Source organism: Aquarana catesbeiana, linkage group LG05, assembly GCF_042186555.1.
Source record: "Aquarana catesbeiana isolate 2022-GZ linkage group LG05, ASM4218655v1, whole genome shotgun sequence".
In the NCBI taxonomy this organism is placed as follows: domain Eukaryota; kingdom Metazoa; phylum Chordata; class Amphibia; order Anura; family Ranidae; genus Aquarana; species Aquarana catesbeiana.
In genome coordinates, this window is record NC_133328.1 from 496,539,874 (window position 1) to 496,566,173 (window position 26,300).

At 41.7% G+C, this 26,300-nt stretch overlaps 1 protein-coding gene across 2 annotated transcripts in view; it reads right to left on the bottom strand.

Annotated features, from left to right (window-relative positions):
- The window catches only part of NOL4 (nucleolar protein 4), a 428,096-nt gene that overhangs the window by 212,838 nt on the left and 188,958 nt on the right, over nucleotides 1–26,300 (bottom strand). For both annotated transcript variants that reach the window (XM_073631542.1, XM_073631541.1), the window contains exon 2: nucleotides 15,527–15,676. In XM_073631542.1, the coding sequence (XP_073487643.1) occupies nucleotides 15,527–15,676 (150 nt within the window). The remainder of the gene's footprint in view (nucleotides 1–15,526; nucleotides 15,677–26,300) is intronic.

Below are 26,300 nucleotides of genomic sequence, written 5' to 3' on the forward strand. Positions count from 1 at the left end.
CACGAGGCACAAGAAACACAAAGTGTGAGATGTAAAACACAGGGTACCTGAACAGGGAATGGATACAAGATAAAAAGGAGTTCACGTGGCAGAGCTAAGACATAGAAAATACCATAGAGACCAAAGGAGATGGAATACACAGGGTCCCAGAACAGGAGCACCAGGGGATAAAAAGGTACAGATACAAGATAAAAGGGGACAGAAGAGTCCAAGACCTGTAAGAAAAAGGAGTGCACATGGCAGACCTAAGACACAGAAGATACAATGGAGACACAGAAGACACAAGATGATGGAATACACTGGGTTCCAGGAGTACAGAGCAATAAAAGTAGAAAGACATCATAAGCTCATACAAGGCACAATGAAGTAGAAAACATAGCATACAATGAGTCACAAAGGACAAACAATGGAGAGGCAGACAGAGATTGACAGGATACAAACAGCACAAAAATTCAAGAGGCAAAACGTTTGTGTGCAAAATAAGAAACACATTTTAAGACTGGCAGACTTAAACAGGAGAATTTTAGACAGACATACAAACGCAGTTGACACAAGGCCAAAACCATAGGACAGACTCATGCTCCAGCAACAACTACATTTTAGACTGCTCTTGTAACCCAAGAAAGCTGGAAGAGGAGGACATATAAGCAGCTTGAATTCAAAGTGGAAGCATGGCAAGACACCTGCAGCCCCAGTCTAATCAACAGACATGTCTAGAACTAGAGAGATCACAATGTCAAACCCAGACATGGAGCAGCTGCTCTTACGACTCAGCATTTACTCCCATTAAATTTAGGTTTCAGTTTTAGGAGCACAAAGTGCAACTCCATTCAAAACTTTTTTTTATTTTTTATTTGGGGGGGGGGGGGGGGTAGAATGGCAAAGATTTAGAGTATCTACTATGTATGTCACTGTCAGTGAGATTTTATTGTACCTTTGTGTCCCCAAGAAAACAACAGAAAGTAAGTAACTATCCCCAAAGTGACTCTAAAATGTAACCTTTAATATTAGTTGTGAGAATGCAAGTGTGCATTCTGGAAGTGATATTAAAAACAATTTATTTTTTAAATAAACATGTCATACTTCCCTGCTCTGTGCAGCAGTATTGCACAGAGCAGCCCCGATCCTCCTCTTCTTGGGTCCCCGCCGGTGCTCCTGGCCTGTCCCTCCTGCCAAGTGTCCCCAGAGAAAACAGCTTGCAATGGTGGGCACCCAAGCGGGCTCGCTCTTGAGCACCTGCTCAGCTTGTCCATTCACACACAGAGCCACAGCTCGACCTGCCCCCCCCTCTCTCCTCATTGGCTCACTAGCTGTGATTGACAGCAGATGGCTGCTGTCTTAGCCAATGAAGAAGGAGAGTTCCTGGAGAGCTGAGGCTCTCGTGCACATCGCTGGATCGTGATGGAAATAAGGTAAGTATTTGGGGAGCTGGAGGGGGCTGCTGCACAGAGGTGTTTTTTTTTTTACCCCCATGCATAGAGTGCCTGAAGGTAAAGAATACTTGAGCCGTTAGAATCAATTGAATACCTGAATTCAGAATACCTGAATAGTGCTTGTACCTTACTGGATGCTGGTGCTGTTTGGCCAACAATTTTCCAAAAGTCTCCTTCAAGAAAAGTTGATTCAACAATCACCTTTTGTTAAATGGAGCAGTGACAGCAAGGCTGTACATTGCTTGAATTTCAGCTGAGCCAGCAAGAATTATCCAAAATTCAAGCAGTGTATGCTCAACTTAATTCAGTATTATAGAATGATCAGTTGCGCTCTGCCCGCATGTTTTTGGCCAAAGCATCCAGAGTTCACTTTTTCTTTAATGTATAACTAAAGACAAAACTTTATTTTTTATTATTGAATAGAGTGGAGAGGGATAAGAACACCTGTTCTAACTGGGATTTGCTTAAGGTCTGTGCTGTCTATGGACGTCTGTGCCTCTCCTCACTCCACGTTTTGCCTATAGGACAGGAAATTAAGGAAAATTTTCCCAATAGGACACAGATGGTAAAAAAAAAAAAAAACTCTGCCAGTAGTTAAAACTCTCCTTTACTCTAAAATTATATTTTAAAAAGTTTTGCCTTCAGTTCTACTTTGAAATAAGCTTAAGCATACAAGGGTTGTTGAGGGTATGCATCTGAGTTAAAGAGGGGTACATACTAGAATCAGCATGTATCAAAACAACACCAGTTTATTTGCCACATATACAGGATACATTTGTTTAGCCTTTACAACGTATGTTCTCTTGTTGCTTGATATGTCTACATATACACTGTTCTTAATTAGTGAAAAACAATATTTTCAGCAAATACACCAATATAACAGTGTTCATAACAACTGAATGGTTATGTCATATGTACGCCTTGCACGTTGATGGGAAGGAACAGGTGCTATATTTCCATGGCAATCAAGTAAATTGGGTTTAACGCCCCACCTGTGAACAATATTTGCAGAATACACAGCAGAAGCAGTGGACTCGTGTTGAGCGCCGTGAGCCAGCTGTGAGGTTCAGAATAGGAGAGAACATTTGTGTATGGAGCACTTCAGCACTGCAGGACCTTGGACAGCAACACACACTATAGTAACTGCTTTCTGCCTGTTGAATCTGATTGGTTCTAGACTTCCCATGTTGTTGCTGTATGAGTTAACTCTGTAGCAACCAGAAATTATTGGAAATCTAAGCGAGTGTTCATCCATACTGCTATCAAAACTGGAAGGATGTTTACAATGTTAAAATGACATGGAGATGTTGTGTAGGTCATATCCAGAAGAGAAAAAAAAGGAGGAGACAGAACCGCTTCTCCCGGCACTAGTGATTGATACATTTGACCTAACAAAGACAAGACAGTGTCTGCATTTTGATGTGATTTTGTTTTAATCATGCAGACTCCTCATACATAAAAGAGTAAGAAGGAGTGGTTATCAGTAAACATAGCAAAATTTCATTAAATAAAGGGCTGTTACTTTCATGTAGAGCCTAGAGGGTGGTATTTACTTACAATGCTCCTTTCTTGCTTTTGAGGGGTGGTTTAGGCTGCATAAATAATCAAAATTTTGGATGAATGCTGGGCATCTAGATGGGCACACACAAAGCATATAACAAAAGTTATATTACTTTGATTAAACAGAATTAAGAACAAGAAAACAGCCTACAACTACACATTTAATAAATTAGATCACTAGCAAAATAGCATAAAGCTGTATAGTTTTATTTTGAAGCATGGTTGTGGTTAGTCTTCTCAGATATACACATTCTGAATTATTTTAGATTCATTCTTCAGAAAATTCCTTTCCTATAAAATATCAGGACTTCTTATCCAACAGAATTTAGAAACATCTTCTCTCCTTGGCCAAAACTGAAAGGAGTTTGTGTGCTCTGACTTCTGCCAATCAGTTGCTTGATGACTCCAATAAAAGCAACTAAATGGGCTTTTAGCCTTGTTCACCAACAATCACAGCTTTGGTGTGCTGCAGTGCTCATGTGCTAACAAGAACATGGTGACAGAATGAGAGAGCAGAGTGACAGAGAGATGTGCTCATCAGTCTGGTGCTTCTCATTCCCAGTCTACTGTATTGACAGTCTGGAAGCATGGAAAAGCCCTACGGAAGTTGTTTTACTTAAAGTGGATGTAAACCCTCACATATACCCAGTGAACTGAACAGCCTCAGATGATACACAGGGATGAAACAAATCCTCACACATGAGTTTTACATCTATATCTGCTGTCTTGAGCTTTATATATGCTTTAGAACAGGGGAAGTGAATTAAAATTCAAGGTAACTAAATAATTTTTCCGGCCGAGGTCCGAAACACAAGTCTGTGCCATGAAAGATTCTACGTGTCTTCCATTTTTTGATGCAAGCTGCACTCTCTGGCGCTTTTCTTACTGTTTCCTCCACCCACTCTGGTAATACCCTGTAAATGTAAATGTCCCCAATAGTGTCCCCCCTTACATCAGGTGCCACTACCAGCGTAATTCATTACATTGGGTGCCCCCATCAGACTATCCCCATAAATCAGTGGTCACAACAAGAGTACCCCCTTATATCAGGTGTCCCCATCAGCGTGCCCCCTTAACATAATATATGCCCATTAGCGTGCCCCCACTAACATATGTGCCCATCAGAGTGCCCCTTAACATAAAATTTGCCCATCAGCATGCCCCTTTAACATAAAATTTGCCCATCAGTGTGCCTAAAATAAGGGGCATGCTGATGGGCACATCTCATGTTAAGGGGGCACACGTTATGTTAAGGGGCACTCTGATGGACACAACAAAATGTGCCCATCAGTGTGCCCCTTAACAAATTCTGCCCATCAGTGTGCACCTTAACAAATTATGCCCCACATAACTTGAGGGCAGGAGCCAGCACATTCGGCAAGCTGCGGGGGGGCGTAAGCTGCAAGATATACTTCACAAGTGAGAGCAAGGACCAGGGAGCCGTGAGCAGCAGGGGGGGCGGGGCACGCACATGACGCCATGGCCGGCCGAGAGTGAGAGCGAGAGCCGCGGTCAGGAGCAGGAGGTGGGGCGCACACGCGCAATGTCACTGGTTTCTGGGCAACCCACGGTCCCAGAAAAACAATGACTGCTACTACACTGGCGGCCTTCTGGTCCGAGCAGGAGCGCCGCGCAGGCCGTGCTCATACCACTGGCTGCCATTTAGTGATGGCTGCTTTAGAAAGTTCAGATCATGTTAGGAGATTTTCTCCTTCTGGTTAGCACTGCAATGAGGCCTGGGCATACAGCCAAGACAGCTGATTGGAGGAAAGGCACACACCCCCTCTCCTCATAAATAGAGACTTCCAGAACTGTCCGTTGAATAGTTCAGCAATCTATTTATAGCATCCTCCCCAACACAAAACTAAGGCTGCTTTTATCTCAGTTAACGGAGAACTTGTCAGGAGTTAGCAGGCCGATAACAGAAGAACAGAGCAGGAGACAGCTACGGGACATAGTGATTTGAAGAGAGATAAGAAAACACTGCAGATATATGTGCCCTGCTCAAATTTCATGAAGCGGGTTTACATCCAATTCAAATCAGTATTAAACGCAAAAACAAACAAATATTATTTTTCAGCTTGCCAATTCTTAACCACTTTAGCCCCGGAAGGTTTACCCCCTTCATGACCAGCCCATTTTTTTGCGATACCGCACTGGGTTATTTTAACTGACAATTGCACAGTCGTGCAATGCTCTACACAAATAAAAGTGATAGGTTTTTTCCCCACAAATAGAGCTTTCTTTTAGTGGTATTTGATTACCTCTGCAGTTTTTATTTTTTGCACTATAAACAAAAAAAGACCGGCAATTTTTTAAAAAAAAAAACAATATTTTTTACTTTAAGCTATAAAACATATCCAAGAATTTTTTTTTTTAAATCTAATTTCTTCATCAATTTAGGCAATATGTATTCTGCTACATATTTTTGGTAAAAAAATCCCAATAAGAGTATATCGATTGATTTGCGCAAAAGTTATTATAGCATCTACAAACTTGGGGATGTTTTTATAGAATTTTTATTTTTAAAAATGTTTTAGGACCAGTGACACTAATACAGTGATCGCTGCTGAATAATATGCACTGCAACTGTACTAAGGACACTGGCAGGGAAGGGGTAAACATCAGAGGCGATCTAGGAATTAAGTGTGTTCCTAGGGAGTGCTTTCAAACTGTGGGGGGAATGCTGTGACTGGAGGAACATCGAGATCCGTGTTTTTGCTTAGCAGAAACACAAAATCTCCATCTTCCTCCCTCACAGAAACAGAACGGCTGTCTGCCTTGTTAACATAGGCAGACCACCATTCTGCCTCAACTGTGTCCAATCACAGCGTAAGCGGGTCACCGCCGGCACATGCGTGCCCCAGACCCCCTGCACGAAATCATGTACCTGTATGGTGAGCTGTATTGGATTTCTGCCAGACATATCGTTTGGTGTTGAGACCGAACAATTCAATCTGACTATAACACCTTTTTCCATATGGCCTCAGAATCTTCAAGGTGGGTTTTGGCAAAGCTCAGTCGTGACTGCATGTGGCCTTTCTTGAGGAGTGGCTTTTTTCTTGCAACCCATCCAAACAAGCCACATTTGTGGAAAATTTTTGATATTGTTGTCACATGCACACAATGACCACTCTTTGTCATAAATTCCTGCAACTGCTTCAGAGTTGCTGTAGGCCTCTTGGTAGCCTCTCTGACCAGTTTCCTCCTGGCTCTTTCATCCAGTTTGGAGCAACGTCTTGATCCAGGGAGGGTCTGTGTTGTACCAAATACCTTCTAATTCTTAATAATAGACTTCACTGTGCTTCTAGGCATTGCTAAAGCCTTTGACATTTGTTTGTATCCATCTCCTGACTTGTGCCTGTCATGGCACCCTGTGGTGCCTTCTGGATTCTGGATCTGTCTCTCCTCATAGACTCAGAGACAGCGGTGGGAGCCAGCGACTTTTGCTGCTTCAATCACAGCCAGTGAGGAGGAGGCAGGGGGTGGGGTGAAGCCACAGTCTATGGACACACAAAGCCGGCTTGATAGAAAGTGGCTTGGTGTTCTGTGCTAAACCAATGCACACAACAGGTAAGTATAAAATGTATGTTATAAAAAAAATAAAAAATAAATTTAAGGTTCAAAATTACTTTAAGGAGTGTCTCTGCAAAATGCCTAAAAATTGCTCCAAATTGCCCAAAACTTGTTAACAAGCTGAAAAGTGTATCAAACCTGCCTTTTTAGTTACACAAAGCCACGGGTTGTTATTGTGAAAAATTACAATCTTGGGCACCATGCGGGCCAGCTGCCTGCCTGAAGACATCTCTGTTTGCCCCAACCCTTCCCTCTCTGTCAGCACTGGGGTTACATTTGCTGAATGAGGGAGAGAAACGAGGGAGAAAAGAAACGCTGAAATACTAGTCATTACCAGTGTACAAAGGTATATTGCTTTTAAAAATAAATCACCTCTTATTTTGGGTGGCCTATGCGTGGATGCTGCTGCATTATGTAAAACTATTAGTTTAGTTTTTTACATTATTGAATAGAGTGCAGAATTTAAAGGGTGCCTTGACTGAAAAAAAATTGAGAAACACTGTGATAAAGAACAAAGTAAGGGCTCAGTTTGACACATGCTGGATGTACACACATAGCACACCAAGTTGCCCTTATGCTTGAAGCTGCCCCAGCCATGGATAGGACCTGCCCAAGAACACTATTTATGGGGTCAGAAATTTAAAGTCTCATCATGAAAATACTCTAAAACATTTTAAAGTGATGCTAAGCAAACATACTCTGCAGACCAAGCATCTGTAATGACTTGTTTGTCTGAACAAAATCCTTGTACATCAATCCTTAAAGACTTCTTGGTATTCCTCAGGCACAAATGACCAGAGCTCTGTGTGACAACTGAAAATTTTCTCATGGATCTGAAGAAAAACTGAGCACTGGGTATATAATTTAGGTATATAGCATTGCACTTTAGAAGGTAAACAGATTTGGGGCAAAATATGCATTCCCATAGGAATATCAAACATCATTTTATCAGTACAAAAATATAATAAAATCCAGTGCAAAATCTATACTTTCTGTCAAATTTAAGGCTGAATATTCAGGGACTGTAAGTTCCGTCTAGTCTATGAACTCTGTCTTCTGTGAGTCCCCAGATGTGGGAGTATCTCTTCCAGATCCACTGTTAAGTACTAATTATTGGAACAGGCTTTCTCGCACCAGCCCTTATTACATAAGAATAGGCTGCAGGCTCGTATCACAGGCACTCCCGCTGTTCAGGTAGAATTTCACATTGTTGGTTGTTGTTATTGGCAGATGTCCAAGCCTTTAATTATTTCCATCGGGGATTCTCACAGAAGCAAGGGTATATTCCTGGCAGACAGCAGGCTTGCAGGAGTTAGGCTGCTATTGTGAAACAGCACCTGTAGTATTTCAATAGGTGTTGCTCCACAACCCTGGGTACGATGATTTAGCTAATCTACCATGATTGAAGCACTTGATGTCCTATCAACATGATGACATCTGTTCATGTACTTGTCCCATGATTTACCGATATGAAGGAAGTGAAAACTATTGTATGGGTGATGTCAAGTATAATATGTGATGCAGCAAGTTTTAAAACTGAGGCCAAAACTGCCATACAAAACTGTACTGAATGAATCTGCTAAACATAGTATCAAAATATTGTATTAAATAAAGCATATCTATGCAGAAAATGTAAACACATACTGTGTGTGTGTGTGTATATATATATATATATATATATATATATATATTGTGACAGTAGGAGATGCTGTCAAGGTAAAATTGATAGTTTGGGGGACACAGGGTATGCACATTTGCTTGTTGCAAGGCTACAGAGCATAAATGTGGACTGGAGAAAACTGCTTTCGCAGCTTTCTCCAGATTTTGAGATCCACCAGCATATTGACTGGTCAGGTGTGTGTTGGGCTATTTGTAGACACCTGACCATAGTTCTGGGCTCCACCCTCCCGAGGAGTCCAGGCAAGCAAGGGAGAAGTGTGCATGTCTGCACAGGTCTGTCAGAGTAGACAGAGGGTCCAAGCCTGTGGGCTGGAAAAGGAAGCTGAAAAAGAGTGCTGGTGTACTGGGTGTACAGGAACTCTGTTATAGAGCTGAGAGGGCTGAAGCATAAGTCTGAGCAGCAGTGCTGCTAAAGAGAGCCAGGTGGCTTGGTATTTTTGATTGAACTTACATTGTTGCTGTGGAAAGCTGAAACCCCTGTGTGGGCAACTCTTCTGTTATCGGACATTTTCTTTCTTTAATAAAAGTGGGCCTACAAGCCCTTAAAACTGCATATCTGGCGCGGACTCAGCTCACTGGTAAGCTCTACCTTTAAGCTAAACCAACCCCCGATGTTACAATATATATCTAGATCTAGATCTAGATCTAGATCTAGATATATATATTCCACATTGTATATTTATTATTCCTAGCCTCCTTCTTTTAATTTGAACAATATAGAAGGTTGTACACTAAAGCAGGCCATACCTGGTGAGAATTTCTGCAGAAATTTGCACGATTCCCCCATCAGCACAGACAGTGTTGGCAGTGTTGGCAGGGGAATCAGAAATTGTCTTCTGCTAGGATAAGACAGTGATTATTGCTAGTGGCTATAGCAGCCGCAATCAATAATTGGTTGTACCCTAGTTGATTGATCGATCCCTGAATTCTGTGACATGTATTCACTATGCCTTTTGCCTATGTATGCCCTTGCCCTGTGAGAGGCACTGCTGTGTTACAGAATTTGCAGAGCCTGCCTTCTGAACTACAGAGGTATGAATGAATTTGTTGGCCTCACATATCAAAATAAGATGGAAAAATTTGTACCATCATCCGAATTTACTTGAAATAGAAATTTGGGAGTGAGGACCCCAGCTCCAAACTCACCAAGGTGAAGTGCAAGCGGACTATCTCGGTACAGATAGGAAGGGATACTGGTCATTTTATTTTGAGTGCGGATGGGACAGCATGGCTATCACACCAATGATATCCATTTTATTTTATAGAATCTGGATCTGGGCTGCTTATATTGAGCACCCAACAGGCACATAGCCCGTATTTTGGGCATTCCTTCATTGCCCCCCCCCGATTCATATCTACATACTGATCAATCAACAGAACTTTACATCTGGGTTCCCCCTTGTATCTACATTATCCGGTACAGATATATATTGGCTTCAGCTTTGGTCACAGTTTATTGTCACTACTCATATGCACTTTTGTCCCTCACTTGTTTCGTGTCCCATCACCCACTCCTTGCACCATTCTATTATTATTGTCTCCACTTCCGGTTTGGACTAATTTTACCTTCTGCACTCTTTCCCCACGCCTTCTGGTCCTAATTCATCTAATTTTGGCACCTATTAATATACCTTTATTGATCAATAAAGGTCAATACTATCATCCTTTTACACTTATCTCTGGGGGTGTTGTGGCTATGGATCTATTTCACCCCCTTTTTTGTTCTTTTTTTGTTCTTTTTTGTTTTATCACATATGCTACCTCTACATTGATCCTTTTATTATCTATTTAGACGTTTATCTTTCTGCGGCCCCATTTGTACCCTCCCCAGTCGCCGCGGGAGACTTTGCCCGGTTCGGCTTGAACACTATAGGCACCCTAACATGGGTGAGCAGCCCCTTATATCTGGTTACTTATTTTCTTTTACCCTTCCCCCCGTTTATGTTTTGGTACTATTCTTTATATTTCTCCCTTTTCATTGAAAAAATATGTATATTTCATTGTACTGTATTTTATTCACAGACACATTTGCTGATGAAGCGGGTGCCCTGCGAAACTAGTCGAAAGTCCACAAACACTGTTTGTATCAATTTTGATTATTGTATAAATAAATTTTATATATATATATATATATATATATATATATATATATATATATGTGTGTGTGTATATATATATATATGTCTATATATAGATATATATATATATATCTATATATAGATATATATATATATATATATATATATATATATATATATATATGTGTGTATATGTTGTATTTTGTTACATATCCCTTCCCATCTGTAACGAGATAGTCCGCTTGCACTTCACCTTGGTGAGTTTGGAGCTGGGGTCCTCACTCCCAAATTTCTATTTGAACTACAGAGGTGCTAAGAGGAGGAGTTTCAGAAGGCAGAGTCAGTACAGGAATCACTGCTTGCGGGCAGCAAAGTACCATGGGATATATAGTCCCTAAAAATTTAAAGTAAACAGCAGAGGAGAAGCTGCACAGCATGTAGGGAATCCTGGAATTTGTGGAAGAAGATGGACAGCAGACAAGCATGTGATGTGATGTACCATCGTCCTATCAACTTGAAAAACAGAGGGCAGAAAGTTGGGGCAACTATGGACTTTCATGGTATGGCAAAGACTCACGTAACCTTATGTGAGTCTTTGCCGTACCATGAGAGTCCATAGTTGCCTCAAACTTTCTGCCCTCTGTTTTTCAAGCTTAAAGTATATTGTATTGTCAAAAATAGTTATAATTTGTATTGCTGATGCTTTAAAACTGAAGTGTATGTTGTGACTATTGAACTCCTTTAAGAAAATATGCAGAAGTATGCAGCAAGTGAAGTCAGGGTAAATCAGAATTCCTGATGTGCAGTGGATCAGAAATATGGATCAGTAATATTACAACATATTAAATCAGCATATTAACAACTATCAATTTCAGAAGGAGAGGTCGGCAATGACAGTCTATATATCTCTCCCTTAAGAGGTTTTCTTTTAAAGTGTCTTCAAACCCACATTATTAAAACGTTTCTGTACATGTTGTATTACATGCTGTTTATACTCACTTAGTAGCTATGGGATTTGATTTCTGTATTCTGCAAAAAAAATCTGGTTGATCCTGCTGTTCACTGTCCCTCCTTCCTTGTCCGTGTCCCTGCTTCAGCCTGAGGTTGTGTAGACCAGCCGTTGGCACATCTACTGAGCATGCTCCTGTTTAATTTCCCTTCTAAGCTCCCTTCACAGTTGTGTTAAAAAATATTTGCCCCCTTTCTGATTTTTTATTGTTTTGCACATTTGTCACACTTAAATGACTCAGATCATCAAACTAATTTAATTATTACACAAAGATAACCCGAGTAAATATAAAATGCAGTTTTTAAATGATAGTTTCATTTATTAAGGCAAAAAAGCTATTCAAACCTGCCTAGCTTTATGTGAAAAAGTAATTGCCCACTAAACCTAATAATTGATTGTGCCACCCTTGGTGGCAACAACTGCAATAAAGCATTTGCAATAACTGGCAATGAGTCTTTCACATTGCTGTGGAGCAATTTTGGCCCACTTTTCTTTGCAGATTTGTGTTAATTCAGCCACATTGGAGGGTTTTCCAGCATGAACGGCCTGTGTAAGGTCCTGATACAGCATCTCAATTGGATTTAATTCTGGGTTTTGACTAGGCCACTCCAAAACCTAAATTTTGCTTATTTGAACCTTTATAAATTTCTGGTAGAACTCAGAATTTATGGTTCCATCAATTATGGTAAGTCGTCCAGGTCCTGAAGCTTCAAAGCAGCTCCAGACCATCATGCTACCACCACCATGTCTGACTGTTGGTATGATGGTCTTGTTATGAAATGCTATATTAGTTTTATGCCAGATATAACAGGAAACACACCTTGCAAAAAGAAAAATTTGTGTCTCATCAGTCCACAGAATATTTGCCTAAAATACTTGGGGATAATCAAGATGGTTTTTGGCAAATGTGATATGAGTCTTTGTGTTCTTTTTGGTCAGAAGTGGCTTTGGCCTTGGAACTCTCCCATGGATGCCATTTTTTCCCAGTCTCTTTCTTATTATTGAATCATGAACACTGATCTTACCTGAGGCAAGTGAGGCCTGCAGTTCTTTAGATGTTGTTTTGGGTTTTTTTATGACCTCCTGGGTGAGTCATAGTCATGCTCTTGGAGTAATTTTTGTAGGCCGGCCACTCCTGGGAAGGTTCACCACTGTTCCAAGTTATCTCTATTTGTGGATAATGGCTCTCCCCGTGGTTCACTGGAGTTCAAAAGCCTTAGAAACAGCTTTGAAACTCTTCCTAGACCGATACATGTTTGCTTCTAATTTGTTCTTGATTTTTTTTAGATTGTGGCATAATGTGTAGCTTTTTGTGATCTGTTAGCGTGCTTCACTTTGTCACACAGCTTCTATTTTTATGTGATTTCTTGATTGAACAGGTCTGGCAGTAATCAGGCCTGGATGTGGCAAGTGAAATTTAACTTTGCTTTCCAAAAAAATTGTGGTTAATCACAGTTCATTCATGATTCAGCATGGGAGGGGGCAATTACTTTTTCACATAGGGCCAGGCAGGTTTGAATAGCTTTTTTCCCTTAATAAATGAAATAATAATTTAAAAACTGTATCTTTGTGTAATATTAAAATTTGTTTAATGATCTGAATCATTTAAGTGTGAGAAATATGTAAAAAAATAAAAAAATCAGGAAGAAGGCAAATACTTTTTCACACAATCATGTTGATTGATGGAGGTGTCACCTTTCTGTAATTCTAAGCACATAAAAAAAAAAGTAGACACAGGCTGGAGGGGCATGAAAGAGGGTGGGATTGACAGAATCTTCCCCTTAATAGCACACACCACATTTTTTGCACAAAAATAATAAAAATTTGAGTTTAAAAAAACATATTTGTATGATGATGTAAAACATTTATTTCAAGGGTCTCCAAATTTTCTAACCGAAGGGCCAGTTTATTGTCCTTCAGACTTTAGGGGGGCCGGACTGTGACTGTGTGGGAGGAATAGTGCCCCATTATTGGTGTCAGTGGGAGGAATGGTGCCCCATCATTTGTGTCAGGAATAGTGCCCCATCATTGGTGTCAGTGCGAGGAATAGTGCCCATCTTTGGTGTCAGTGGGAGGAATAGTGCCCTGTTGTTGATATCAGTGGGAGGAAGTGTGCCCTTGTTGATGTCAGTAACAGGAATTATGCCCCATTGTTGGTGTCAGTGGGAGGAATAGTGTCTTGCATCAGTGGGAGGAAAAGTGCCCCAAGAACAGGATAGAGGCAATCAAAGGGCCGCACCTGACACCCGGATGGCAGTTTGGGTACCACTGATTTATTTGATATTATTTATATATTTTTTCTCCGTATTCTGAACGCTGTTTATTTTTTTAACATGAGACCAGAAGCTGAGGACTAGAAACTTCTCCTGGTGATGGGCTGGGAAACCCATGGCCCATGTCCCAAATCCCATGGTCCAGCGATGTGGGCGCCCAGAGCCTCGCTCCTCTCCCCCTCCTCTCCGCAGCGCCGTGATAGCAACTATGGGCACCTGGCCATGACAGGTTACGGCTTCACGGCCAGGCGCGCACTGCGCATGCGCAAGTCGCGCTGCGCTCTGCTATTGGCCAGGCAAGCTTCTGAAACCTGTGACATGTCCCAGAAGATCGCTGGCAGGGAGGGGCCGCCTAGGGTGAGAGGAGGACTCGCCTAGGCGGCCAAGAAGAGGAAGGAGGAAGTCCCACTTAAAAGAAAGTACACCCCCCCCCCAAAAAAAAAAATGACATGCCAATTGTGGCATGTCAGGGGGCGAGGAGTGCTTAAAGCGGAAGTTCCACTTTTGCGAAATGATTTAAAAGTACACTCCATTTAACACTTAAAAATGAAACCTTAAGATGCATACATGAAGCACAGTTTGGCTTCTCACTACTGTTTTTAATTCAAAACTTTGCTGTAGTGCACCAGCCCATCCCCTGACCCTGGAACATACCTGCAAAGTGGGTGAAAGAGAGAGGGAGAAGGGAGGGAGAAAGAGGGAGAGAGAGAGGGGAGGGGGGAGAGAGCGTGAAGGGGGGGTTGAGTGGAGGGAAGAGAGAGAGGGGCAGGATAAGAGAGGGAGAGAGAAAGGAGGATGAGAAAGAGAGGTAGAGATAGAGGGGGGGAGAGAGGGAAGAGAAAGAAAAAGATAGAGAGAAAAGGGGGGGGGGAGCAGGGAGAGAGAATGTGGGAGCAAGGGAGAGAGAGATCCCAGGGATGGGTGCAGAGGGAGGGAGAGAGAGGGAGGAGGGAGGGAGGGGGCGAGAGGGAAGGGGGAGCAGAAAGAGAAGGGAAGAGAGGGAGGGACAGAAAAAAAGAAAGGGAGAGAGAATGGAAGAGAGGGAAAGAGAGAGAAAGAAGGAGAAGGAGAGAAGGGAGAGACATAGGGAGTGAGAAAAAGCGAGGGAGACAGAAAGAGGAAGAATGGAAGGCAGCTTTGCAAACAGACTCTAGGAAATCTCCTATGGCCCTTCTACTGAACCTGTAATATAATGTGTGTTGTGGACGCAGCGAATTACAAAAAACTGTTTTTTTAAAGCTAAGAAGCAGCTCACTGAATGCTTTCACCTCTGGTCTACAATAAAAAACTAAATAAAAAAGTAGTTTATTGAAAATCAGAAAGTGAATAGTCTCTATAATTTGGTTGCAGCAGGCATTCGCTCTCTTTTTCTTTTGCTTCATACTTTTCATTAACCAAATTTAGTCCCTTGGCAATCAAGAGCTCAACCACTCACAGACAAGTATTCTAAAGAAATAAATACATTATCTGAATTTCAATACTAGATGTCCTCCCAAATTCAGCATGCAGAGGTTCTGCTTTCTTGAGAATACTTTGTATTTTGCACTATTGAGATTTTTGTCAAGGATTTACTTATGTGGTAAATCAATTCTAATCCAATGATATATGTATAGTATATGCGGTACATATAGAGATCAATACGTACATATAACATTCAAAAAATAAATAAATACAGCGGCAGAACAACTAGCTGTGAAGCTTTCCCATTAATATTCACATTTGATTAAATTAATGGGTCACGCTGAGAAAGAAAGAATAGTCGCAAGTAAGCTTGTCAAATGTCACTTAATGCATACAAATGCAATAAACACTCAACCTGTGTTCAAAACACATATACAGAGTGATTGCTTAACCAAAGCAAAAATGAATGAATTGAGTTAACAAACATATACAGTGATAAAAGGACTTATGACTTACAGCTTTGTAGGTCCTCTTCTGCCCAGCATGCTTCCTAATCTGTTCTCCATTTGGCCCTGTTTCTACATGCATGGAATAGATGATATCGAAGAAATCTTCCACAACAGCCACTCTCCTCAGGGATAACTTTTCTTCAATACCCACTCCATCCTAAATTTGAGAGAGAAGAATAATAAGCAGGGGAGACATGCGTTTATACAGCAGAACTGACTGTAACACATGTACATACATAACATTCATACATAGGACAGTACATGGCTCAAGAAAACTGGACTAACAATCATCGTATATATATATATATATCTAGATATATATCTAGATATATCTATCTCTGGAACATGCCAAGAGCAAAAGCAAAGATATCCATATAATGTGACTCCCCTTTGACATCTAAGAAAGGCAAGAAGAGTCTCCTTGCTGTGGCTCTGAAATAATGAGTTCAATTATTCTAGGATCTCCTGATGACATTCATGCAAACCACTTATTAGAAAGTCTCAAGTGGATCAAGAAAAGGGATGTAAATAAGTGTATCACTTATTATATGTATAGTTGACATTAAAGCCTTTACTAGGTGTGAGACAACATTGACACCATACACTGAGTGTACTTGTCCTATCATCCCCTCCATTAAACTGCTATGACACTTCCTGTAAATACTGATTATGCAGTCTGAACAATAACTCTCATATTACTGGAGACCAACTCCAGAAAAAATGTCTTTCAGCTTTGGATAGAATGGAAACTTCTGGAAATTTGTCTGTGTTCCCTTTGAAAAAAATGTATTAGTCAGATTTTAAATTCTGTCTGTTCCCATATAGGAGATTTCTCGCTGATCTTTGTAACACTCGTCCCCTAGACAGGAAATGTCCCTTGTGAGGACACAAACAGAAGTATGACTCATTTGCAGGCTTTAAACCTGACCCTGTGTAACAGAAAAGAGAAAAAAGTTTTTGGCTTAAGTTGAGCTTAAAGTGACTGTAAAGTCTTGATTTTTTCTATAAAAATAACAAACATGTTATACTTACCTGCTCTGTTGCAGTGGATTTGCACAGATCAGCCCAGATCCTCTTCTTCTCAGGTCCCTCTTCTGTGCTCCTGTCAAGTGCCTCCACAGCAAACAGCTTGCTATTGGGGCAGCCGAGCCGAGTTACAGCTCCGTGTGTCCTTTCAGACCCCGCCCCTCTCTCTTTTGATTGGCTGACTGACTTTGGTTGTGTCTCAGCCAATCAGGAGGGAGAGTCTCAGACGGCCGAGACACTCGTGGACATCGCTGGACAGAGATGAGGCTCAGGTAAGTATTAGGGGGGCCGAGGGGGGCTGCTGCACACAGAAGGTTTTTTATCCTAACATATAGAATGCATTAAGATCAAAAAAAAATTTGACTTTACAACCCCTTGAGGGCCTTATGCACACTGGATGTTTTTTTTAACTCTCCTAGAAGTCAGCAGCATTTTTGCAGAAGAAACATCTGATGCTTGTAAAAGTCTAACACTTTTACAAACGTTTAGGCGCAATTACAGGCGTCAAGCGCTTGGGCATTAATTAATTTCATTGGCCAGAATAAATACATGGTTTTGCCCATTGAAATTAATTAACGCTCAAGCCCTAAACACACCTAGTGTTAACACATTTAGACACGTTTACAAGTAAGCTAGGACCAGTTCCAGTGTTTCCCACTTGTCAAGTCTATTAAAGAGGTTGTAAACCTCCGAAAAAGCCTGCAAGACAAAGGCATATAGAGCTAGTATGCATCGCATACTAGCTCATTATGAAATACACACTCCGCTCCCACGGCTGTCATCTTTCACCGGAGTTACTTCCGGGTCTGTGGGCTCTGGCGCTGTGATTGGCTGAAGCCACGATGACATCACTCCTGCGCATGCGGTCACGGTATGGGCCCTGAAGAAATGGCACCAGCGGTCCCTTTCTTCAGTGAGCATGCGTAAAATGACGTTGGCAGCTGCGCATATAGTGAATATCTCCTAAACGGTGCAAGTTTAGGAGATCTTTAAAGTACCCACAGGTAAGCCTTATTATTTATTTATTTTATTTATTTCAGGTACTTATATAGCGCCGTCAATTTACGCAGCGCTTTACATATACATTGTACATTCACATCAGTCCCTACCCTCAAGGAGCTTACAATCTAAGGTCCCTAACTCACATTCATACATACTAGGGACAATTTAGACAGGATCCAATTAACCTACCAGCATGTCTTTGGAGTGTGGGAGGAAACCGGAGTACCCGGAGGAAACCCACGCAGCCACAGGGAGAACATGCAAACTCCAGTCAGGTAGTGTTGTGGTTGGGATTCGAACCAGCGACCCTTCTTACTGCTAGGCGAAAGTGCTATCCACTACACCACTGTGCTAGACTTCCCTGTAGGTACAAGTGGTGTAACAGAGTTTACAACCACTTTAAGGGAATAGATCTTTAGAATACCATCATGCCACCATGGGACAAATGTCAATGCAGATGACAGATTACTGTACCTGTTAAAAACAGGTACATGAATTAGGAGCATGTGCCACTTGCAGAAGTGCAATGATCCCCGAATGTCCATATTGACACTTCACACTCAGTGCAGCCGAGCTCTCTCCCTGCTGCAGCAGCTGTCCTGTCACGTTGAGGATTTTTGATGGTGGGTGGCCAGATTCTGATGGGGATTCACAGACACTAGTTTTCCATTGGGTCTGCTCCCCTTGTGATTCACAGCAGGCAGTGGACAGATTTACAACCAGTACACAGTCTGCTATTGGCTATAGAATCTGCCCACTGCCTGCTTTCAATCACAAGGACAGAGTGGACCTGATCATTGACTAGTGTCTTAGAATCCTCATCAGGCTCCACCCACTGTCAGTGTCACTGGTTGCTAGGGGGCTAACAGTCTCCTTAACAACCAGTAAGAGGTGGTGGAGACAAGGAGGCAGTGGCAACAAGCATGCCGCCCACTAAACGGCTAATAGAGACAGGTCTGTCTCTGTACGTCACGTTAGAAATGGTCTCAGTTACCTCCAATTTTTCGTCATCTATAGAGGTAATTATTTTTTAATTTGGTGCAATAAAAGCAACACTTTGTAAAAGTGGTGCTATTAAGAACTACCTGCTGTTTGTGTCAGTAAAGCTACTAAAAGAGACGGCAGAGGTTTTGGAGTCTGGCACAGGTCATTTTAAAGGGCCATACCTCCAGAAAAGTGTTGTTAGGGCTTTATTGAATTCCCCCAAATATGTTCATGATGTATATATGCTGTCATATCGGTTTGTTCCTGGAAGGTTGTATAAAACTAGGTTAACATAAACATCTGTGCTTTCGAATATATCTGGACTGAATCAATTAAACCATTTTCTCCCAATGGTGTTATTAGGTAATTTCCTCTGTGCATTTCTCATTGCCCAGGGCATTATTAAGTTAAGTACTCTCTTGACCTTTTTATTGTGAGTTGTTTATGGACCCTGTACTTAAATGCACTAATGGTATCCAAATAAAATATTTATAAATGACACATTGTGTATATCTTAAGTATTTTTTAAAGCCTAACACTTAAATGTGCCACTGCTCTGCATGGGTTAAATGCTTATTTCTGCATCGGTCTTGAGGATGTCGGGCGCATTCCAACTGCCAGAACATAGGGCAAAAGAGGCTGGGAGGACCGGTCTTGCAGCACAGAGGAGCCTGGGGGAGCAGAGGATCAAATACGTAAAACTGCTTTACTTGGTCCCATAGATGTAAATAAATGTTTAACCCTTGCAGTGCAGGGGCAACCCTACTGTAAGGGAAGATTTATTTTTTCTGGAGTTCAGCTTTAAAGTAGATCTAAAGGTGACATTATGGGGGAGATTTACTAAAACTGGTGCACACAGAATCTGTTGCAGCTGTGCACAGTAACCAATCAGCTTCTAGGTTTTACTGTCAAAGCTTAAATGAAGAAGATGAATTTAGAAGCTGATTGGTTACTGTGCACAGCTGCACCAGATTCTATGTGCACCAGTTTTAGTAAATCTCCCCCTATGTGTCAAACAACTGCTATTTCGTTATTGCTGTCTTTCAGAAATACTGTCATTATCCTTTTTTTGCATCTCAATGCGGCTGACTGCCTGCAGCCTTTCTTAGCCCCTTTCTGTGTACATGCATGTACTACAACAGTAAATTTATATTATTTCTCAGGATGGGTTTGCTGATGATGACAAAATAGGAACATGCCTGAGAACTGATTGTTGGCATGGCCACTTATAGTCTCCACCAGAAGAGCATGTTACATAGGGGGAGATTTACTAAAACTAGAAAGTGCAAACTCTGTTGCAGCTCTGCATAGAAACCAATCAGCTCCCATTTTTTTGGCAAAGCTTAATCGAACAAGCTGAAGTTAGAAGTTGATTGACTACTATGTACAGCTGCACCAGATTCTGTGTGCTCCAGTTTTAGTAAATCTCGCAGCTATAATGACAAGGCAGAAGCACACTTAGAGTACAGTACAAGGACAGAGCGTTGTCACACCAAACCAGGAAGTGCCTGAACAAGGACCTTTATGGAAGGATTGCTGGCTATTGGTTTAACCACTTGCCGACCGGCTCATGCCGATATACGCCGGCAAAATGGCTCTGCTGGGCAAAACCCCGTATGGGTACGCTGTCCCCTTTAAGAGCCGCCAGGGGGCATGCGCATGCTGCCAAAGGTGTGGACCCAATGCGCGTGGCCAGCGGGCACGTTCGCCGCCAGCAATCGCAGGCACAAGAGCCAACACGGGGATTTGTGTGTGTAAACACACAAATCCCTGTTCTGTCAGGGGAGAGGAGACATATTGTTTGTCCCTACTAAGTTGGAACAGTGATATGTCTCCTACCCCAGTCAACCCTATCCCCATACAGTTAGAAACACTAACTAGGGAACAGTTAACCCTTTGATCGGCCCCTACCCCCTTCCCTACCAGTGACATTTACACAGTAATCAGTGCATTTGTATAGCTCTGATCGCTGTATAAATGTCAATGGTCCCAAAAATGTGTCCGGACTGTCCGTCGCAATGTCACAGTACCGCTACAAATCGCAGATCACCGCCATTACTAGTAACAAAAATAATAATAATAAAAATGCCATAAATCTTTTCCATAATTTGTAGACGCTCTAACTTTTGCGCAGACCAATCAATATAAGCTTGCTGCGATTTTTTTTTTTTTTTACCTAAAATATGTAGAAGAATATATATTGGCCTAAACTGATGAAGAAATTTGTTTTTAAAAACTATTTTGAGGATATTTATTGTAGCAAAATTGTCGCTCTTTTTTTGTTTATAGCGCAAAAAATAAAAACCGCAGAGGTGATCAAATACCACCAAAAGAAAGCTCTATTTGTGGGGAAAAAAGGACGCAAATTTCGTTTGGGTACAGCATTGCATGACCGCGCAATTGTCAGTTAATGCGACGCAGTGCCAAATTGTAAAAAATGCTCTGGTCGGGAAGGGGGTAAAATATTCCAGGGCTGAAGTGGTTAATGGAAGCTGAGGCACTGAGGCATTGAAGTGTAAAATTATTTACATTAATGTGTTAAAAATGACATGAAATTTTGTGATTTAGGTTTACATGTGTATGAAATAGCGTTTTTTTTTTTCTTTCATTTAGAACTTGGTAAACACATATTGTACGTATTGTATAGTTTTGTTTCATGTCTTGTGCCTATGTGCATTGTGTTTACTCCTTTACGTGATTTTTAACAAACTGCATTCATGAACACGTAAACTGTCTTCAAAAGCAAGAAAAAGGCAGCAAGGTGGTTCAAACAAAAACCCAGTAAAGCCAGGACAATAAATGTATTGTAAGAAAGCAGTGGGTTGAGCGCCATAGAAATCATTTGACTTTATCTTACCATGTGATTTCATTATTTTATATACTGTATTAAGCATAGGTTAAAAAACAAAAACACCTATGGTTTGGATATGAAGGGGTTGGTGGCCTGTTATTAGAGCCTGTCATAGTCATTTTAAAATGTATGCCATATATATAACCTTATATTACACTCACGGGTTTATTTAAGTGTAATATGTAATCAGCTACAAGCCACAACAACCAATCAAGAATGAGTTCTCCCTTACATTGATAAAACACGAAGTTGTATGTTGTATGATTTAATGTGTGTGTCATCTTCACTTTTGCACTCATGGGGGTGGGAGCATTTACTAAAACTGGAGATTGCAAAATCTGGTGCAGCGCCTCATAGAAACCAATCAGCTTCCAAGTTTTATTGAACAAGTCGAAGTTAGAAGCTGATTGGCTACCATGCACAGCTGCACCAGATTTTGCACCAGAATTTGAGTAAATCAACCCCAGCAAGCCTTGTTATATTACTATACAGCAAAGGAATTTGTTCTATCTGAGTGCAGGATGTGAATTTGTAGCAGGGGCTGATCATATTTAATTTCCAGGACACAGCTTCCAAGACACAATTTTAAATAGAGCCATATTTGCTTCTTGTAAAGCTGGCAATTACATTTCCCCTCTTTTAGATTGCTTTTAAACTATTTAATCATGCACTGCAGCAAAATTCATATTAAAATGTTCCTTTTAAATTAACTCAAACAATCCAGGGAGCAGTGATCATTGCACAGAAACAATAAAACCCTGTTCCTGGAGTTCTTCTTTATGGAGATCTGTTAACCATTCTCAATTAGCTGTGTAAAAGTGAGAACACTTTGCTAGTATAACATAGGATAAGAATAAGATTACATACGGTATATTAAATTAAAACATAAAACTATTTGCAAATATACCCTTTTACATTTAGGCTGGATTCACACAATTGCAAACTGGATGCGGGGTTTACCGCATCCAATTCGCAATAACAGGAAATTTTGCCTGGAGGCGGTTCACATATCTCCGCAGGGGGCCCGGTGCGATTTGCACAAAAAACGTGTGTCTTTTGGTCCATTTCAGGTCCGAATTCGGCCCAAAATCGGACCTGAAACGGTGAACCGGACCCCTGCTGTGAGCCGCATGCGGCTCATATGTGAACCCAGCCTTATTCCTTTCTAGTCCTTTCCTTGTAAAAGTTTAAAGAGGAAGTAAACCCTGATGGGTTTTACTTCCTCTTTTTTTCCCCTTCAAAGTAAAAGCGCTGTTCCCGCTGGTGGCCGCATCCATCTTTGACCCTCTTCCGTCCGGGACCTCGGACTCAGGCTCTGTGACTGGTCGGAGCCGCGTGACGTCACTACCGCGCATTCGCGTGGGAGCCATCAGTCACGGCACTTGCGAGTGAAGAAACGGCAAGGAGGTCCATTTCTTCACAGTGCATGCGGCAATGACATCATTGCGCACTACAAGGTAAATATCTCCTAAAAGGCGCACGTTTAGGAGATATTTCCACTACCTATAGGTGAGCCTTATTCTAGGTGACAATCAGGATTTTATAACCACTTTAAGGAATCATGAGTTTGGAATCAGAAAGGATTCTGCAAGCTAACATCTCCTTTGTTCCTTGACTTTGGGCTTAATACATTAAAGCGGTGGTCCACCGAAATTTTTTTTTAAAAGTCAGCAGCTACAAATACTGCAGCTGCTGACTTTTAAAATATGGACACTTACCTGTCCAGGACGCCCGCGATGTTGCTCGGGTGCTGCCGCCGCCATCTTTGGTAAGGGAATCAGGAAGTGAATCGTGAGTCGCACTGCGCAATCCAGATGGTCCCTGCTGTCTCTGGGACCCGTGTGTTTCCCAGCAGAAAGCGGGGGAGGGGGGTGGGGAAGGGCGTAGACTCCCGCTGGAGTCTATGCCCGGAAGTGGGTGCAAATACCTGTATTATACAGGTATCTGCACCCCCCTCCCCCCTAAAGGGGGCAAATGTGACAACAGAGGGGGGGAGGGTTCCGAAAAGCGGAGGTTCAATTTTTGTGTGAACCTCCGCTTTAAGGCTGGGTTCACACCATTGTCAATTGGATGCAGGTTCCCCGCATCCAATTCGCAATAGCAGCAGATTTTGACCGGCTCTCTATGGAGCCGGTTCACGTATACCTGCTGCGGCTCTGGTGCGAATTTGCACAGGAGCCCTGTGCATCTTTTGTCAATTTCAGCCAAACATTCAGGCTGAAGTCAGACCTGAAACGGTGAATCAGGACGCACCGGACCCCTGCTGGGAGCCGCATGCGGCGATGGTGTGAACCCAGCCTTAGACGTGTATTTCTTGTCTGTCCTCTCTGCGTTTTCAGAATAACCTAAGACATTATTAGCTCTTGCACCGTTTGTATTGTTCCCCTATACCTATAGCCTATAAGCCTAATCACAGTATAATCCAACAATAACGTCTGTATAATGATCTGTGTATTACATTTACTAACAACGATGTAGTGTGAGCGGCAACCTAAAAGGGGCCACATGCATTAAAGTGTTTGTTACCCTAAAAAGAAAAAAAGGATCCTGTGCCTTTAAAGCATGTTACACAGCACAGTGCTTGTGCTGTGTAATTTGGCCCCTTCTATCACCTGTAATTCTTGGTTGATCCTGCCTGGTTCTTCCCTCCCCTTTGTAAACTGACCACGGTTTATCATGGCTGCTGAGCCCTAACACCGTGGTCAGTTTACGTGCCTCCGTCATTCGCTGTGTCTCCTGTTTTCCTCTATCCACTCATCCGTCCTCTCCACCCTCCCCTCCCTGCCTTTCAGCTCCATGTCCGTGCCCGCCCCTTCCCCTCCTGCTGCTAAAATTACTGTTCATTTTTTACAGTATGCTCTCTGTTTATTAATGTAATCTGCCCCTGTGTTGGTGCCTCATAAAAAAATGCAGCTATACACCTGATTTCAGAGCGCCCCTTGCTCTGAAACCGGTCGGCTCTCTCCTCCTCTCCTCCTCCCCTCCTGACTGACGTCAGCGGGGGAATCTGGGCCCTGCCTGCTGCAGCTGTCAGGTTGAGAAAGGAGAGAGGTGGGGAGTCACGTGAGCGCCGAGCACAGCTCTGAAATCAGGTATATAGCGGTATTTTTTTTATAAGGCACAGACACTGGGGCAGATTACATTAATAAACAGAGAGGATACTGTAAATTTTACATAGTGGGTTAACAACCACTTTAAGGCTCAACTTTGGTCAGTTTATAAAGATAACGCCTGGGGGTCCATCCTCCTGTATATTGTGTATAACACTTGTTTCATATAGGGGATTTAACAAAGCGGTATACTTACCTTATTCTTCCCTCCCACAGGCTTCCTCCCTGTTTTTTCTGGTATTCATCACCGGACCTATGGAACGGCTACTCTTCTCTAGTCATGCAGATGTCCTTTTGCCAGTGCCATCATTTACAATGCAGTACCAGTGGTCCTGCATTGTACATGACCGCCTTAGGGGCCACCCACATTCCTGCCCCGAAGCACCCCCCCCATGTTGAAGGCATGTGGCCTAATATGGTCCAAGAGGGGGAGTGGGGGCGCTTGCTGCCCCCCCCCCCCTTTCCTGAACTGCTGGATGCTCGAATAGGTGTCTGGTATGGATTTTGGGGGGGAGACCCCAAGCTATTTTTTTTTTATTTGGCGTGGGTTTCCCCCCTCAAGATTCATACCAGACTTAAAGGGCTGGGTATGGTCGGATCAAAGTTGAATCCTGTTCATTGAAGTCACATGGAAGTTGGACATGAAGTCATAGGGCAAAGTCTGATCGGAAGTCGTCGGATTTTCATGTTGGAGCAGTATGAACCCGGCCTTAACCAACTTTAAATTGCAAAAAGGGATTGAATAGATCAAGGCAACCTACCAACACGTGCTATTTTAATTATTAAAGGTTGCCTGTATACATTTGATCATATTTGCAATTAAATTGCTAAAAAAAATTCAATGTCTTTGACCAATAAGTAAAGCTGGCTATACACTAGTAGAATTTAGTTAGTAAATTTTCATTTTAAGAATGTGTGTTCGAATTTCTAATTGTTGTGGGGTCAAATCAATGTTTGTTTCTGACCAGCATGAAAATTCAAAGGAGCAGGATGGAAAGTTTTCCTGGAACAAATTCATTTTAACAATGTATGTAGTTTTGGTTTGGGAAATTATATTCACCCCAAAATCAAATGTTAAAAGCAAACAAAATTTTTAAGTACTTTTAAAGGACATTCATCGAATGTACAAATAATTTTTGCATGATTATAGTGTGTTTGTTGCTAGCTTTTCTTTTATCAATGATTGAACAAAGTTTTACGCATTATAAACCAGGCTTTGATCTGCAATTTTCATACTCTTGCAGTTGTCCAGTGACTCACAGTTAAAAGGAATGCAAATAACTGTGCAGATGCCAATACATTGTCAGTTAATAGCAGTGAATTTAGACAGGAAAATGTGCAGAGATTTAAAATTTTAATACATACAACCATACAATGCAAACGGAATTATAATACTGTATACACTGTAGATAATGTATATTAATTTTTTTTTAATGGTACACTTACCAGCAATAACAGAAGAATCGTGGGCTAAGACTAAACCCTGCCTATAGCAACACCATTTTTTTTCTACCCCTACCTTTCCTTTAACATTCTATTAGTACAATGCATGCTGCACAAAACTGCTGAACTCAAGTATACAAGTGAGAATCATCCATAAGTGGCATCACGTGTACGAAAAGAAAGCTGGTAATTATTTACAATCCAAGTTAACCCTAACCTTAAAACAGCCATTATCCTCAAACTCTTTATGGTAACTGAAACGTTAACACTAATGCCCCGTACACACGGTCGGACATTGATCGGACATTCCGACAACAAAATCCTAGGATTTTTTACGACGGATGTTGGCTCAAACTTGTCTTGCA